The sequence below is a fragment of the Quercus robur genome, chromosome 5 (genome assembly GCF_932294415.1).
Source record: "Quercus robur chromosome 5, dhQueRobu3.1, whole genome shotgun sequence".
NCBI lineage: Eukaryota > Viridiplantae > Streptophyta > Magnoliopsida > Fagales > Fagaceae > Quercus > Quercus robur.
This window is the reverse complement of record NC_065538.1, coordinates 711,803-729,155: the sequence shown is the minus strand read 5'-3', so window position 1 is coordinate 729,155 and position 17,353 is coordinate 711,803. Positions and strand designations below refer to the sequence as shown.

Sequence of the window (17,353 nt, the reverse complement as noted above, 5' to 3'; positions counted from 1 at the left end):
CTCTATATTAGTCATTTTTTATTTTTATTATAGACTTAGTTGGGACTATTTGTCCATGCCAAATTATTCTCAACAATAATAGTTTGTCTTTCTTTTAAGAATATTAAGTATTTTTAACACACACACTGAGAGAGGGGAGAAAGATCTTTTTTTTTTTAAAAAGTTTGTCTTTCTTGAATTTTTAGTTTCTAAAGATTTTTTCATGGGATCTAGTTAGCTCAACTGGTAAAGTTTCTTATGGTTGAACAAGAGATCTAGGGTTCAATCCCTGCCTACACCAAAAACTGATTGGTGTCTTGGTCTGATGATAAAGAACTATCATTCATAGCGGACGCTATAGGTTGAAACTTTCTCCAATTTTATTTTATTTTTTATTTTTTTATTTTTTTTCATTCTTTGCCCTTGTGCGGAGGGTTGTTCTCAAGTCCTCTATCCAAGCAAAGCGCATTTATGCTTTGCTTTCATTCTTTTTTTGAGGTTGTCTTTTTTATGTAATCAATTCTTTATTTCAGGAGCTTTATTTAGTTCCCTGTTCCAGTTTTATTGATGATTGATACCATTGATATTTAGTGGCATAGGCTATGAGAGCAAAGAGTTTGATTTATTCTTGAAAATTTTATGATCATATTGAATTGAATATTGTAACATTGTCTTAAAAGACATTATCATTAGCAAACCATGTTACACTGTCTCTTCTAGGGAAATCATTGTATAGGGGCTGTAGTTGTGGTATGAATGATATTGTTTTCTATTTTTGACTCATTTTTTATTTATTTATTTTACACATGGTGGTGGGGTCAAGATCGAATTTGTTCTCATTTCATGTCAAGCACATTGTCTGGTGAGGGTGGCATTGGTCTTTATTCTTTAATCACAAATTGAAATTTTTGTACGACAGGAACCATACAACACGCCTTAAACCAAGGGGAAGGATATATGATTATGATTACTGATTATGACATTTAAAAAAAGTTCTCGCATTTCCCTCCCAAACTTCTAAAACTAAAGGTCTCGAAGTCCCCGAAACATGCGCTAGATTTGTCGCTCTAGGATCTATCATTTCCTTTAATCCTTTTTGCTTTATAATTAGTATATACTATTTTTTTTAATTATTATTATTACTATTAAACGATTAATTTCAGTTCCATTTTGTTAATCACATACTGTCAAAATCAAATTCAGAACCCCACATAAATCCATTCTCTCTTTACATTGAAGAAGTTGTGAGACACAAGTCTAACCCAAAAGAGGGGTTTGCGTGTTGAGGGGTTGATTCATTATTTGGCCCATTAAAGGTAAGAGTATGTATGAATGCAAACAAAAGTTAGTCCCCATTAATATTTGTCACTGCTGACTAATATACCACTTTTTGCCTTGCGTTTTAAGTTTGATCAAATACCTTTCATACTCAAAAATGTTTTGTCACTTCTACGACAATTACAACTAAGCCTTTGTTACAAAATACATTGTGATTTTTTCACTTTCCTACTCACATCACTGCCCATTCTTTCTAAAACAAATGTGAATTATAAAGATTACACTGCCATTTCAACTACCAAAAGATTTTCTGTTATTTCTCTATTCTGTAACTCTCACTGTGATAGATAGGAGGATATCAATAGGGTAGTTGGCTTTTGTTTTTTCTTTTTTATGCTTGGAAGTACAATCTCTTATTAGTCGAATATGTTAGTCGAAGTGGTTAAAACATCTTATTTTCATTTAAGAGCTCCTTGTTTCCCAGCATTCCATCATCTTTTTCTTTGAGGACAGCACCAAATTGCAAATTCTCATTTTACTTCAAAATCCTTTTCTTGCTTCTAGCTATTATTTTTTCCACAATTTGGAGGATCATATTCACAAACTCTCCCAACCAGTAAAGCTGAATGTTTCTTTTTGATTCTTGTCAAGCTTTGTTCTTTGAGTTTTCTTGCTTTGTTCTTGATATTGGACTTACAACTTTCAGGCAAAAATGAAGAAATCTCCAATATACCCGAAGTATGAAACAGCTGATTATGAGGGTGATGGATTTGATTCTCATGTTGTGGACTTCTCGCAGGTGATTTTTCTAACTTTTTTTTTCCTGTCAGTTTCTTGATGTTGGAGAAGACTTTTAATACGTTGAATCTTAGTCAACAGAGACCAGTCCAGTTTTTGACATGAACATTGTGTTCCCACCTCAAGTGTTTGCAATTACTACTCCCCCCCCCCCCCTCCTTTGACTTTGATTATCTCTAATGTTGCACCAATTGATTGATCTCCAAAACCGAGTTTGTCATTGTAAATCATCTATGTTTTCATAAATATGATATCTACTATTATGCAACGAGTGTCTGTGTGTTGATATGTAATCCGTTCAAAAATCAATGTCACAATGTTGATCAGTATGTAAATGTATTTCCGGATTTGGCTTTGATTTAGTTCTTACAAGAAGCAAGACACCATGCAAGAGAAGTAGGTTTCCAGAGCTCATCACTGCATCCAGAAGAAAATGGAAAGAAAAGATTGGCCGAAGAGAAAAAGGGAAAGAAATCATGGAAAAATTCTCTCTTGTCATGGTGGAAAGCTGACAAAAAGAGCAAGCTTCAAGTGGAACCAGCAATTAGTTCTTGCAATTCAACTCCAAGACAGCGTCTTGTTTCTGGTCCAATACATGGCAGTGGCAAGACTAATGATTGCAGGTACCGGCATCCCACATCTGGGCCTATTACTGGCCTTTTTAACCCCACTAAGAGAGTGGAGAATGAGATATCTTATACGTGTCTTGACCAGCTTGACAGACCTCACGATGTTCAGACCTATGGACCTGTTTACCTGGTAACATAGTGGCATCAACAAGAAGTTGTTGATTCAACCCCCAATGTGGTGCTTATGCATTCTCCACATGAAAGTATTCATTGGTCTGTTGTGAAATTGGGGGAATTTTGAGGATGGAGAAAACTTTAGGTTGAGGTGCAACAATTGATTTCTGAAGTTTTTAAATATTGGCTATGGCGGGTATGGCATTTGATCATTTTGTTGAAAAAGCAAGAAACTTGGAGACCTATTTTGTATAATTGAGTCATCCAAGTAACAAGAGAACTTCTTACTGATCAATTGTTATTCCATTTTGTCATTAATATCCTGTTTCCTTGGTACCTAATGTGATTTTTCAGAAATGTATGTTAATTTTACATTTACTGCTGATGCACTGTCAGAGAACAGAATTTTTAGTCTTGTAAAAGCAATTCAACCCAACATATCATGACATACCAAGTTTTCATCAAAAGACGCATTAGTTACTTAGATGTGGTAAAAATGACCTCAGTAGGTTCTTAATTCTATTTCTCAAGGGAACTGACTGCTTAAATTCTGCTTCATTGGCATGATCAAGCAAACTTGGGAATTGAATAGAAACAATAACATGATTGTCCACAGAAACAATAACGGTCCCTACTTACCTCATTCCATCTTGATTTTATTCCACCTATAATATCCTCGACAAGTCTTTCCTGTATGCATGATTGTTACAAACCAACCCTTGAGAAAGAAGGGTTTGTGGGTGGGGTAGGTGGGTACCGGATGGTTAGTAGATTCTTTAAAAATGAACCTAAATGTCGCCTAATCAAGTAAAGAGAAACTAACTGAAAAGGCAGGTATACTTAATTCAACAAAGCTAGAGTCTCTTGTCAACAATGGCACTGTGACAAATGCATCCCAAGATCAAAAGCCCGTTACCACTCCATTCCATATGCATGTTCCCAATTCTCTATTGAATTGAACATCAGAAATTGATCTTGTTCCTAACATGAAAATTTATCAGATTCACATGAGCAAAGAGCTGGGGGCAGAGGTGCTTCTTTGATGTATCAATAAGAAAAAAGAACATGGCATAATACATCTTTTGTTTAAAATAAATAAATAAAGAAGATGATTTGTCCACCCTCTTTAACACGGCAAAGCCAATTTTACTTTCATACGATAGGGACATTTCAAGTAACTGTACAATTCTGTTTCAAGAACAGATATACAATATTCTAGTATAACAAGAAAAATAAGATTGTGGAGATCTCAACCTCAATTTGTCAAGATCAAGAATAAAAGAACATGGAGCAAAGTAACACGAGGGAATTCCTTTCACTCCAAAACGAAGTAGTAATTCTCAAGAATGGTAGAACCAAGCATGAGCATTCAAGGCGTTCCAAAACAACAATTTCTCATTGCCAGAATAGTTTCTATACTAGCTAATATGTTCAATCTAATAAAACTGGTTTTTAACTCTGTGCTCTCCCTCCTTGTTCAACATCAACAGAACCGGGACTACAAGGATTTGATCTTCTATCTCTGCTCAAAAGCCTCTTTAATGACCTCAATCTTGTTGTCATAGGTGACTTTGATTCCTCCTCGACAAACCTGCTTGCTGAAGGGGATAATGATGATGACAAATTCTCAGTCATCAGCCTCGGTATATCAATCACCAAAACTCCATCCGCTGGCCTACTAGCAATACCCGATGAAGCGGAAGAAGACGAAGAAGGGCCTTCTTCCAAACAAGCAGTCCCAGTGCTTACCTGAGCCTGGTTTCCCCAAAACAACACGTTTGTTGGGAAATTTGGAGAGTCTATGGAATACCCAGAAGCCAAATTCTCGCCTTGAGGCTCATCAAGGACTAAAGCATTCTCTGCTACCGTTTCAGCATTAGTACTATTGGAGTTGGAGCCTTGAGGAGGAGCAACCGGATTTCGACAAATCGGACAGGTAGAGTGTGACTGAAACCACATGTCAATGCAATCAACGTGGAAACCATGGTTGCATTTGGGTAGCAGCCTAGCTTTCTCTCCTCCCTCAAGCTCAGAAAGGCAAACAGCACATTCCAAACCATCTTTGAAGTCTTTTGGATTGAATTCCAATACGGGAATTGAACGCAGGACTAATGGGTCAAGCCCTCTTCTCAAGTTGGCAACAGCAGGGTCTTGGCCTGGTGCAAAGACAAAGCGGCGGCGACGGCGGCGGCGAGAACGAGGAGAAGTAGTGTTAGTTTCTTCAACGCTCCACCAAAACCATTTGGCGTAGAGATGGAGACACAGCACAAACACCACCACCGCGAAGAGTACAATTATGGCTACCACCATTATCTTCCCTGTTAATTCTACTACTGCTGAGTCATCCAGCTTAGATGGCTCGGAGCTACTCATGGTAATACTGATAGTTTTATGATCAAAGTTTGTGCCTTTCTCTGAAACCCAAATGAATGTATCAGCTAAGGATTCACTTTCGAGCTTGAACTTTGATGTCTTATAGAGATTCAGATGCCCACAAGAACAAATGGGGGTTTCTCTGTTTTGTGGTTGAAGCAAAGACTAGTCAGGTCTTTGGGGGCTGATGTATTGAATTGAATGAGGTTTTAAACTTAAAGATGGAAAACTAGGAGCAAGTTAAGTTAGACTTGTTCTTTGGGCTAAAAATAATGAGGTGGGCTACTACGTGAGAGAGAGAGAGAGAGAGAGAGTGTGTGTGTTTTTTCAAACCCTCCACTTATGACTTTTCAAAGACTTTGGACGTGAGGAGGAAGAAGGAAAGAAGATGACGGCATTTGGTTTTTGGGTTGGGATTGGTCCAAATGACGAAAGGAGACACTGTAGAAGAAGGTCCCTTTCCTCACTCCGTTGCTTCTTGGAATCTTGGTGGCTGCTGCTTGCCTTTTCTTTTTTGACTTGTTTGATGGCCTTGTACACACTTGGATTCTCTTTCTCATCCTCTATTCATTAACTTGCCAATTACCATTCTTTGTGGATTTTGGATTCCAAATTTGTCATCAAGTATGTATACATATATATATTTGCTATAATTGTCATCGTGTATATTAAGTTATTAACTAATCCTGTTATGTATCTTATTATGGTAATGGATCAAAAATAGGTACTATAGGATAAAAACATAATGTACAGATAAAATTTTCTTAAAATCACGTGGGAGAAATCTCATTCAACTTATATTAAACAGGTCATATAATTAAGAGTATATATAAATAATATTTTGATTTGCCATATAATGGGTTTGAGAAATCTATTATATAAGGAACCGATTAAGGCTGTCAATGACAAAATCTAATCTAAAATCAAAGAAATAGTCTTTAAGATAGGATCCTAAAATTTTGTAAAGTTATTAAAAAATTACTGATAGTAATCTAACAACGGGGTGTTAGATTGCTAAATTTTCAAACTTTCAAACCCAACTTAATAACAATAATTAAATTGTCCCCAATAGCTAGAAGAGCCTTATAAATTGCTGCTACTTGTGGCTTGAGCAATCAATTTGCCCTGATATCAATTTCAGCACATTATCTGCTTTCGCAAGTTGGGTGCGGCTTCAAAAATGTATACCCAAATAATGAGAGGTTTTTTTTTTTTTTGGCTGAATCAAATAGTGAGAGTTGATAATAAATAAAATATCATTTCCGATTGCCATGGTCATATATAAGCAGGCAACTTTTGTGTAACATTTCAAGCGAATTCTTCAATGACCAGACTCACTAGTCATGAATCATAATCACTTAATTGGATCGGCTGCTAATCGCTCAACAACCATTAAATGGCTACACTTCTGTAACGCCATGTTTTTTTTAATAAATCCATGTTATTGACCTTAGCAAGCTTGAACTGCTGAACCCTAATTCATGACTTTGGCTCAACTTATATTTATTAGTTAATTGACCCTAAGGTGGGAGTTTAGTGGTTAAGCACCTCTTTCGCCTCACCTTAGCACTTGGGTTTGAGTCGTGCGAGACATGCTAGTATCAAGGTCGGCAGGACCATTTAGTGCGGGGGTTTAACTAGTCACAGTGAAAAATTACTTTCTCCCAAGATTTTACCTTTAAAAGTTTATTTATTGTACTTTTAGAAAAAGAAAAATGATAAAAATAAGTTCATCTAGCAAATCCAAGAGAAAAAAAAAAAGAGTTCATCTAACCGACCAAAGTTTATGATAAGATGCAGGGTGAAGCATTTAGGGTCTGGTTGGATACTGCTTTTTTTGCTGAAAACTGAAAACTTATTACTGAAAATACCGTAACAAAATAATTTTTAAACTATGAATAGTGTCGTGGGACCCAGGATTTATTGTTTATGCAAGTTTTTCACAAGTTTAGTTGGATCGTGAATAGTGCCGTGAGAGTCAGCCAAAAAGGCAAAATCATTGCTAGGCAAACGCATGCTTAGGGTCTTTTTTTTTTTCTTCCCTTTTTTTTTTAATATATAAAAAATAGCACTTAGGGTATTGAAGCTAGTCAATGGATTGATAGTGGTTGGATTTGCAGTCATTGACCTAAGCAAAATAAAAATTAGAGTCACAAAAACACAATGCCATCCAAGTCAAAGATCTGGTAATGAAAAAGGTTGTTCAAATCCAACACTGCTGATTTTGTGGGGGAAAAAAAATAAGTAAAAAGATGTGCAGTGAAGGGAATATACAGAAGATTTTGATGCATACAAATAGTGTAGGCTTGTGCAAGATTTAAGGATGAGTGAATTAATTTAAAGGAAATTAGGCTAATAACTAATAAGAAAAGCAATGGAGTGGCCCAGCATTGTCACATGCTAATGTTTTACGTTTACCACTCCTTTAGCACAAAGCTCAAGATTACTTGATTTTTTTAAAATTAAACTGAAAAAAATAATGATTTTTAACCCGTAGAAGCCGCTTAAGCATCCAAATCCTTGGATGTGATGTTTAGGAGCGGCGATTCATATTTGCGTATTAAGTTTGTGTTGTATCAATTCATGAGTATTTGATTATACGAGTCAACGTTAATCCAACAGGTTTATTGAATGGGTCAAGATTCCTTAACCTTAACACGATATATTTATTAACGAGTTTGTTGTGTCGACCCGTTTATTAGATTTTATCAAAGTGAAAAAAAAAAAAAAAATTAATACTAACCAAATTGATCTAAATTATGAAAAATAAAACAAATAAATTTTTTAAATATAAAATTCAAAACTAATGAGTAACTATATCACAAATAATTATTCAAAATTAAAGCATATCTCAATATTACAAATAATTAATTACAATATGTAAAAAAAAATAAACAAAAACAACTAATAAGTTTATATACCTAAGGTTTGAAGGCTATATTGATAAAATGTCATTTAATTAAACAGATTAGACGGGTCAAACGGTTTCTATGGGTTGGACATAAACCCGACACGTTTATTAAATGGGTCATTGTGTCAACTTAAATATGAAACAAACCCGTTAAGCATCAACTTATAACCTGCTAATTTTGTGTCGTGTTGTATTGAGTTTGCGGTTTGTATCAAATTTGGCCACCCCTAGTGACGTTGAACGGGAGAGGAATTTTTTTAATTTTTAAAAAATTTTAATTAACTCAATTGGTCAAGTTCTATGGCATGCCTTCGATATGATTATTATTTTTTAAATAACTTATTAGGTAAAGATATCGATTAGTTTTGGTGTAAATGTATTTGAACTTAAATATCTTATTCAAGGACAATTATTTATATCAATTTAAGTAAGTAGAATATATTGTATCTTATCCTAAAAATCATAGTTTTTTGTCTTCTTAAGAAAGGAATTATGTTAATCAATAAACTCTTGTGGTCCTAACCATTATATTAAAAGCCAGGTATAGTAGCCTTACTCTGTTCCATTTCCCTTCTTTGTTTCAGAAATAGCAATCATAAGTTTTTCAAAATAAAAAAGAAAAAAAGAAAAAGAAGAAGAAGAAGCAATCATATTTCAAGAAAAATGGGGGTAAAGCAAATCTGAAAAGGTAAGAATTAATCATCCGAAAGAATGTAAATTAGTAAGAATCAACATGATCCATGTAACTATAGAAGCAATAATTACTTATTTATCAGTCTTGAAAAAGATGAGAAAATTTGTTACGTTCTCGCATATGTCACAACAAATTTTCAATTATAAAATACATTGAATCTTAATAAAGCTTCATGAATTTTTCTCAGAGATTTTGTTGTTTATTTAATTCCTTGGAGGTTATAAAGGAATTGCGTAAAGCTCCGAATCAATCAAACCTTTCCCGCAACTTAATTGGTTTCCTGTCACTGGCCACAATTTTGGGCTTTAAATCAAATATAGAAGACGTAGGTCCAAAAATAAAATATACAAAGACAAAATGATTAATTGGGAATGATATTTTTTTTAAAATTTTTCCTGTCATTATGGACATTGATGCCATTTATTAGTGGAAAAAGCGTAAAAACATCTTATCCAAAAAAAAAAAAAAAGCATAAAAACAGTAACGTGTACGATTGGCACATGACATCCATAACTTTGTCTTTTGAGAAAGTACCTAAAATATAGAATTTTATTTATTATTTATTTTGGGGCTAATAAGAAAGGTGGGAGATAGTGACTTTATTAAGTGCTACGTTAATGCCACAGGAAAATGGCCAGTGTTTTTGTTTGAAATGGGCTTTGTCTCTTGCTCCCGCCTGTTGGGCCTAGTACTGTGGATTAGTTCGAGCATGCATAATTGAGCTAGATCGATTAAAGAGGCCCAAACTCATATACAGTATTGTTTATGTAAATGGGGCCAAAATGGCCCATTAGCATGTTTTTTTGAACTATTTAGCAACAGAGCACTGTTTCGGAACTATATAGCAATATACCACTTTTTCTGGTACTCGAGCTTGGTGAGCTCGAGTACCATGTTTTTTTAATCCACTGTCGCCCCATATTCAAGGAGCCCTATAGTGGCGTTTTTAAGCCCTATAGTGACGTTTTCGGGCCCTATAGCGGCGTTTTTAAGCTCCCATACCAGGTTAAGGGGCCCTATAGTGACGTTTTTCGGGCCCTATAGCGGCGTTTTCCTGCAAAAAATTTTTTATAAGTCCCCATAACAGGTTCAAGTGGCCCTATAGTGGCGTTTTTAAGCCCTATAGTGACGTTTTTGGGCCCTATAGCGGCGTTTTACTGCAAAATTTTTTATAAGTCCCCATAACAGGTTCAAGTGGCCCTATAGTGGTGTTTTTAAGCCCTATAGTGACGTTTTTGGGCCCTATAGCGGCGTTTTACTGCAAAATTTTTTTATAAGTCCCCATAACAGGTTCAGGGGACCCTATAGTGGCGTTTTTAAGCCCTATAGTGACGTTTTCGGGCCCTATAGCGGCGTTTTTTTTTTTGAGAAGATGTTTGACCAGTAAAAAACATGGTACTCGAGCTCACCAAGCTCGAGTACCAGAAAAAGTGGTATATTGCTATATAGTTCCGAAACAGTGCTCTGTTGCTAAATAATTCAAAAAAACATGCTAATGGGCCATTTTGGCCATGTAAATGGTGAATCTCATGTTGGAGGGAATTTGGTCAATTACCAATGATCCAATTGGTTTATTGGTATCATCACCTTGTGAAATGGAAGAAGGAATCTCAAATTCTATAGAGTTTTGTGTTCTTTTCCTTTTTTTTGGGTAGTATATTGTGGCTCAAGTAGCCCAAACTAATTGTAGGCCCATGTACGTGTAAAACAAACATATTAACCTTAAGTTAATTTATGGTTAGACTAGACTTAATCAAATATTTTCTAGTATATAAACCTTACATAGGATTCATTGTAACACAAATACTTAATATAATATAGCCGTCAAGGGCTTTTTTTGTGTGGATATAGGTTGTTAGGCCGAACCATGTAAATTGCTATGTGTACTCTCTCTTTCATGCCTTTGCTCATCATTCAATTATTCAATCATCATACATAATTACGCAACAACTTTTACAGTCTTGAAATTTCATTTCAAGCTATTAATAAAAAAAAAAATTATTTTTCTTTTTTTTCGCAATTCTATTTTTTCCTTAATTTATAAAATGCATTTATGAATTTTAAAAACAAGAAAATTGTTTTTTGCTCTTAAAAATAAGTTTTTCAAAACAAGAAACTGAAAACATTTAATTAGTTACTAAAAATTGTATTAAGCAAGCAACAATGGTTTTAGAGGAGAGAGAGAGGCTATCACCATTGTGTAGTGTAATTAGTAACCACGATAGTCAATAATCAACTCTCTAGTACTAATTATAAAATTTGGTCTACTAGCTCAAGCTGGCGCATGTCATCTAAAATCCTTAATATTAAAATTTAAAAGTAATATTAATTCACTTAATTTTATTTCAAATAAAATTTGAGTTTGAACTCATTATCAAGTTAGATTACATGTCCACATTTGGTTTATTTTCTAACTTTATTTGCAAGTTATTACTTGGTTAGTTTATTCTTTCTTTATATATAATAAGCACCATAACTAAAAATAAACCCCTTAACAAATTTATAGTAATAATTAATAACTAAATTATAATTGAAATCATATTATTTTAATTAATTAGATATCTTGAAAGAAATTATAAGAGTTAGATTCATCATCCTTGTATTGTATAATTTCTACTAAAAATTTCCTATTTATATTATCAATAAATCACAAAACTAATATATATATCTATATATATTATATACTTTTTTCGACGGTTTTTAGTAATTTTTCAACGATTTCAACCGTTAAAAATTAACAAATTTCTTGTAGTGACTCTTGTACCACACTTCTCTTATAAAAGGCACTCATATATATTTTATTAAGTGAGAAATACAATACATTCATTAAGTATTTCTAACACACATAAATAATCATTCCATTATATGAGTTATTACAGTCTATCAAATATGTCATTACTAAAATTAATGATAAGTAACCACCATGCACTCTTAGTGCGGTGGTCACTCCACAAGTATAAGTGTTTGTGGGGTGTAGGGGGTAAGGGCCGGGATTCAAGTCTCCAGGAGAGAGTTTCACATACATAAATAGTTAGATTAGGCTAAAGTAGAATTTTTATCTTGTATTAAAAAAAAAAAATTTGATGATAAGTAATGAGTGAATATTATCCTTGTGAGAATGAAATATCAGTTTTCCACATTACAAGTAACTAGTTTTATTTCGTTACTAATGGATTAATTATATTTGACTAATATCCTTTTTACCTTTAGTTTTTCTCCAATATGTTGTGAACAATGGGAGAAAAAGTAGGAAAAATATTTCCCGTAGAAATTGAATTTTAAAGAATAGATTATTGGAAAATTCAATTGGTGGGAGTGGAAATAATCGATAAGTCTGACGCCCTTGAGCACTTTTTGATTGTTATTTTCCCTTGAAGGTGTTCCTTGGCCTAGCCAGAAAAATGGCAATTGCATTGCCAATTTGCCATGTTATTTGAATATCAAATAAAGCATATAAAGGAGAAGAGTATTGTGATTCAATAGCATTACTCGGTGTAGCCTAAGTTTAGTTCTGCGGCTGCCTCTCACAACTTTTTGTAATAAAAAAAATAAAAAAACTATAAATTATACAAACTCATTAAAACAAGGCTGCCGATATTATAAGAAAACAAACTTAAATGAATAAAACATTTCTTCTTAGGAAAAGGAAAAAGGCCAAAAAAAAAAAAAACTATCTAAACTGAATTGAATAAAATGATAAAGATGAGAGACATATCATGAAGCAGTATTCATATAATTAAGATGAGTGATTTTATTAGTTTTGGTTCCAACAATATAGGAAGAAACCGTAGAGGGACATAGACATTATTGTAATTAAGAACAAAGGGTAAAAGCAAACCCTGCATGTTATTGAGTGACGACGCAATAATATAATGAATAAATTGAACATGAACAGAACTACTCAACAGTAACAATGACAATAATGTAACTTCTCAGGCTTGCCGTTCTTAAGAAACTTACAAAGGCCTCCTCTAGAGCAACCATTGTTGGAACAAATGGTGTTGCAATCTGCGTCACCATTTTTAATTGGGTTTTCCGCTTTTGTAATGCAGTTGGGCATATGGTTGTCGAAGCAGCATTTTATTGGGGCTGCTGCTGCGTTTTAGCTTATGCTTGCGACTTGGTTGCATTGCAAAACTCGCGAGTCTTAGGCTGCAAACGCAGCTACAGATGGGATAAAGCCACATTTTTAAAAAATGCAACTTAAAGTAGGCAAAAGAAGCCGTGTTTTAAACATGCGGCTATAGAATATGTCTATAGCCGCGTTTTTAGTGTTTATAGCCGCATTTTTGGGGGTGGAGCTATTGCCGCGTTTAAAACACGCGACTATAGGACCTTCCTATTTCATTTTTTTTTTTTTTAATCTTAACTATGGCTGCATTTAAAAAATGCGGCTCTAGCTTGCCTAAAGCCATGTTTTATAGACACGGCTTTAGATTTAGCCTGTAGCCACGTGTTTAAAACGCAGCTTTAGTTTAGGAAGTGGCTGCGTTTCTTAAACGCGGCTTCAGATTTGCCTATAGCCGTAGGTTAAAAACTTGACTTTAGGCTTTGTATAAATAGTATAGTAAAAAATTTCCAACCCTCTCCCGTCGCACATCATCAGCCTCCATCTCTCAAGCCCTCACCCTCCATCCGATCTCAACCCTCACCCTCTAAGCCTCCATCTCTCAAGCCCTCACCCTCCATCTCCGATCTCAACCCTCACCTTCCATTTGTCACTTTCATGCCCTCACCCTCCATCTTCAATCTCAAGCCCTCATTCTCAATCTCTCCGATCTCAAGCCCTCACCCATCGCACATCGCACATCGCACATCTATCACTCTCACTCCCCACAGGTTTTAAACCCAGTTTTTGTTGATCACTTGCTAAATTTCCCTAGTTCTTCGTTTCTCACAGGCTTTCTCTTCTTCAACGTTGAGAACACTCTGCCCTCCAATCCCAACGTCCCTTTCCGCCACCTTCCAAACCATAGGTACAGTTTCTTAGTTCTCATTTTCTTTTTATCACTAAAAATATCACATTCATTGATATATAATAATAACATTCATTCAGATTATCAGATCGAACGGTCTGTGTGAAGTATCAGCGCCTCTAGATCCACGGGTAAAGGTGCATGATTTCTGAGCTTAGCCTTAAATTTTCTGAGTTAGGGTTTGTGTTTGTAAATAAATTTTCTGATTTTTATTTTTAAAATTTATATTTATTTCTATTTTTGGATAGGTTGTGGTGAGAATTAGTCCTGTTAATTAGGCAAATCAGGTGGTTAAGAAGGTCTCACCAGACACATTGTCGATCGTGGATCGGAAATTTAGGTTTGATTCCGTGAGTTGCTTTTGGGATTTGCTAAGCGAGGGAAGCTCTTGTAGTCTTCGTCCAAGGTAATTGTTTGATGAATTGATAGATTGTGTTGGTTTTTTATTTTTATTTTCCTGCATTTGGGTCTGCTTGTTTGCCAAGAAATTGGAGGGGAAAGAGAAGGAAAAGAAATGAGAAATTTTTTAATTGCATCTTAGTCTCTGTTTTATGTTTTGGATAATGGGGTTGAATTTTCTTGAGTTGAATATCTTAGAGTATGATATTTTCTCTCCTTGGTACTAGTAGAGTATACATAATTCATAAGAACACCCATTTCTCTCCTTGGCTAGCAGGAAAGAAACTATGTTTTGGCATTGGGGGGGGGGGGGGGCAATGACCCCTCTAAAGTTTTTGGAAAATTGACTTTTATACATTTGACCCCAAAATATATTGTAATATTTGTCTGACCTTCCTTTTTGCCCAATTGCCATAAGAATAATTTGAAAAATCTTTAGCCAAAACCTAAAAACCAATCAAATGAAGCACAAATCTACGTAACAAATCATACATCTGGTCTAAACAGCCCAAAGGAATAATAATGAGGGGAGACTAACTCTCACTCTACCCATCTTTGATCTTTCAATTTTCACCACTTGCTTTGGGACAATGTACAGTTTGTTTCTTTGTATTACCCATCATGTATGCCATGCATATATATATAAATAATGTCAATTCTATATATGTACACTATAATGGAATTTCCTATAATTGTTTTTAGCAAATATTCCTACTTAGACAACATTAATATGGCAATATCGTTGTCAATTACTATATATTATGGGATTTTACTTTTGTATTTGTTTTTTTTTTTTGTTTTTTTTTTTTTTTTTTTTTTTCTGTATTTTCTGTTATAGCTTTTTTGATTGAATTATTTTAAGTATCTCGTTTGGTCTTACCATATTTGTTTATTTCTTTTCATCTTATCATTTTTTTTTGAATAAATTATTCTTTTCAGCTTTTAGTAATACTATGTTGAGGACCAAAATTTCACAAGAAAGCTCATTCCATGAAAAGTAAAGAAAGGCCATAGGTCTTAACAAAAGAAGGCCCAATTCATGAAGCTAAGAATCAACATCAAGGCCCTATGTATGTTCAGATTTCCAGCAAAAAGGCCATTAAAAATCTAGCAAAATCCAGTGAAAGAACTGGGCCGGGATACCCAGAGGCTACTAGAGGCTCGGGATCTTCGAGACGTGCAACACAGCTAAAGTGGGATTGAGACAGCTTAAAAGGGGTACCACAAAATACAAAAAACGAAGAATAGATATATCCTTCTCAAGCACCCAGTGGTGCAGCAAAGAACCAGAAAGCTTGGAGAGTGACAATTCATGAACAAAAGGTTGGTACTTCGAGAAACCTAGAATGAAGAACTATAAGGGGAAGTGGTTGGGAAAATCTTCAACCCAACAGGAATGGATTCCGCTCATTTGGGAAAAATGACAACAAGAAGGACAACCAAAAAGTTGAGTCTAAAAGGTAAAAAGCCTTGAAAGAAGAAAGGGTGAAGGTTAGCTCTCCAAGGACACCCTAGAATGGAAAGTTAGCAAGTGGCTTTTAGGAAAATAGGACTAAAAGAGGAAAACTATGAGAAACAGAGAAAGAATCAGCAGTCAGAATGGCTGGCATAACAGGGGTTCTAGTACCTAGGGAGCCAAATGAGGGGAATCAATGGTACCTTGAACCCTAAAATAACACTATAAAATGGGAAGACAGCCATTGAAAAGGGATTCAACAATAGGGAATCAGAACAAGAATCGTTGAGAAAATTCTGTCAAAAACTCAAAGAAAGTAGAAAAATAGCGCCCGGTATCCCAGAACAACCACTATAGAATATAAACTTGGATTCAAAGAAATTCAAACTTTGCAAGTCTTAAAGGCTTAGATAGCCATTTAAGTCTGTAATTTTTGAGCTTATTTGGACCTTGTAACACATCGTAGTGAGCACATTGTAATTCACGATTAAGAAAAATAATGAAATATTTCATATTGACTTAAGGATCCTTAACAGTTATTTCGTGTGTTTCTTTATAACATTGTTTTCCTTTGCTACTTTCTTGTTGTTCAATACATATTTTCTTGCTTGCTAGTTTTCCTTCTACTCAACCAAAAGCTAAGTCTTTTTACCGGGGTCCTCACTTCAACTTGGGTCTTGGACACACTTAGCCTCCAAAGAAACATATGCTAAAGCATGCACACATCAGATATCACTCTCTCCCACAAAAATCCTTCTCACCTAACTATCTTGGAAGGCAATACCCAAGCAAAGCCACTTGGACTTGAGTTCCAAATCCCACAAGTCTTGTGCAAAAGCACTAAGTCTGTGAAAATTGGGGCCAGATCCTTGTGGTTGAATCATTCTCATGAAATTCGTTTACATATATGTATATGTATTAAAATATATATCCTAATCTAAAAAACTAACAATTATTTGAAGATATGTGTATTGTATAGTATGTTCTTATGTAGGACCCATAGAGGTAAGGGAAAGAACAAAACTCCATTGCATAATAAGCATGGAGAAAGATTGTGTAGTTCAGAGAATCAACATTCTAGGTTCTTACAGGGCTAGTACCCCAGGGTACCAAGTGAAGAAACTTTTTAAATGTTTACACAATAAAAGATAAGCCTCAAATACTCTATTTCAATCTCTTTCTCATTTTAAATATTATGAATAATTATTTTACTTGTTTCGTAAGAGTAAGGAGTCATTTTATGGCACTAAAACACTTATAATGACATTTTATTGCTTAGGAGGAATTGCATTTTGCCTTGAGGAGCTTTATGTGACTTGCGCACAATTTGGTTCGTAATCAGCCCCCATTTAGCTGCAGTGAACCAAGCTTAGTCCACCAAACAACAAGTAAAAGGTCCAGGATCCTTGTTTCTACGTGGGCCTAGGTACTGTCCAAAAATGACCCTCACACACTCTCATTCTTTTTAATTATTAAATTAGTTTATATAGTTCTTTTGATTTTATCAATTTTTTTGATTGAATTGTTCTTATCACCTTTTAGTAACAATTTTTGTGAGGCATTATGAAGTTGTGACTTAATTGTGAGAGATTTTGGGATTGTGAAGAACCTTTTAGACTTTAGATATAATATTATTAAGAGATTTTAGGAATTGATCCAGTGATGGTGTAAAAGTGGTGAATTCACAACTCCACCACTTACAACTTGTCACATGGACATGTTGAGACAAAATTATGGATTTAGTTG

At 34.7% G+C, this 17,353-nt stretch overlaps 2 protein-coding genes across 3 annotated transcripts; one reads left to right on the top strand and one right to left on the bottom strand.

The window, feature by feature from the left end:
- The first annotated feature begins 1,401 nt into the window (after positions 1–1,401).
- On the top strand, positions 1,402–3,170 carry LOC126724760 (uncharacterized). Of its 2 annotated transcripts, none has more exons than XM_050429144.1 (3): positions 1,402–1,623; positions 1,964–2,056; positions 2,419–3,170. In XM_050429144.1, exons 2-3 carry the CDS (start codon positions 1,970–1,972, stop codon positions 2,821–2,823), a joined length of 492 nt encoding a protein of 163 aa, XP_050285101.1. In that variant the 5' UTR covers positions 1,402–1,623; positions 1,964–1,969; the 3' UTR covers positions 2,824–3,170. The 2 variants fall into 2 exon arrangements, with proteins under 2 accessions (XP_050285101.1, XP_050285100.1); XM_050429143.1 differs by having other exon boundaries at positions 1,403–1,873.
- A 753-nt stretch (positions 3,171–3,923) lies between these two features.
- On the bottom strand, positions 3,924–5,535 carry LOC126724759 (RING-H2 finger protein ATL3). The gene has a single exon (XM_050429142.1). It carries the CDS (start codon positions 5,169–5,171, stop codon positions 4,251–4,253), a length of 921 nt encoding a protein of 306 aa, XP_050285099.1. The 5' UTR covers positions 5,172–5,535; the 3' UTR covers positions 3,924–4,250.
- Positions 5,536–17,353: the final 11,818 nt, after the last annotated feature.

What these genes read in the sequence shown, in the direction of transcription:
- LOC126724759 (XM_050429142.1), bottom strand. Translation starts at nt 5,171, where the DNA reads ATGAGTAGCTCCGAGCCATCTAAGCTGGATGACTCAGCAGTAGTAGAA.
- LOC126724760 (XM_050429144.1), top strand. Translation starts at nt 1,970, where the DNA reads ATGAAGAAATCTCCAATATACCCGAAGTATGAAACAGCTGATTATGAG. An exon ending in ATGTTGTGGACTTCTCGCAG is followed by an intron (nt 2,057 to 2,418) that starts GTGATTTTTCTA and finishes GCTTTGATTTAG; the next exon opens with TTCTTACAAGAAGCAAGACA.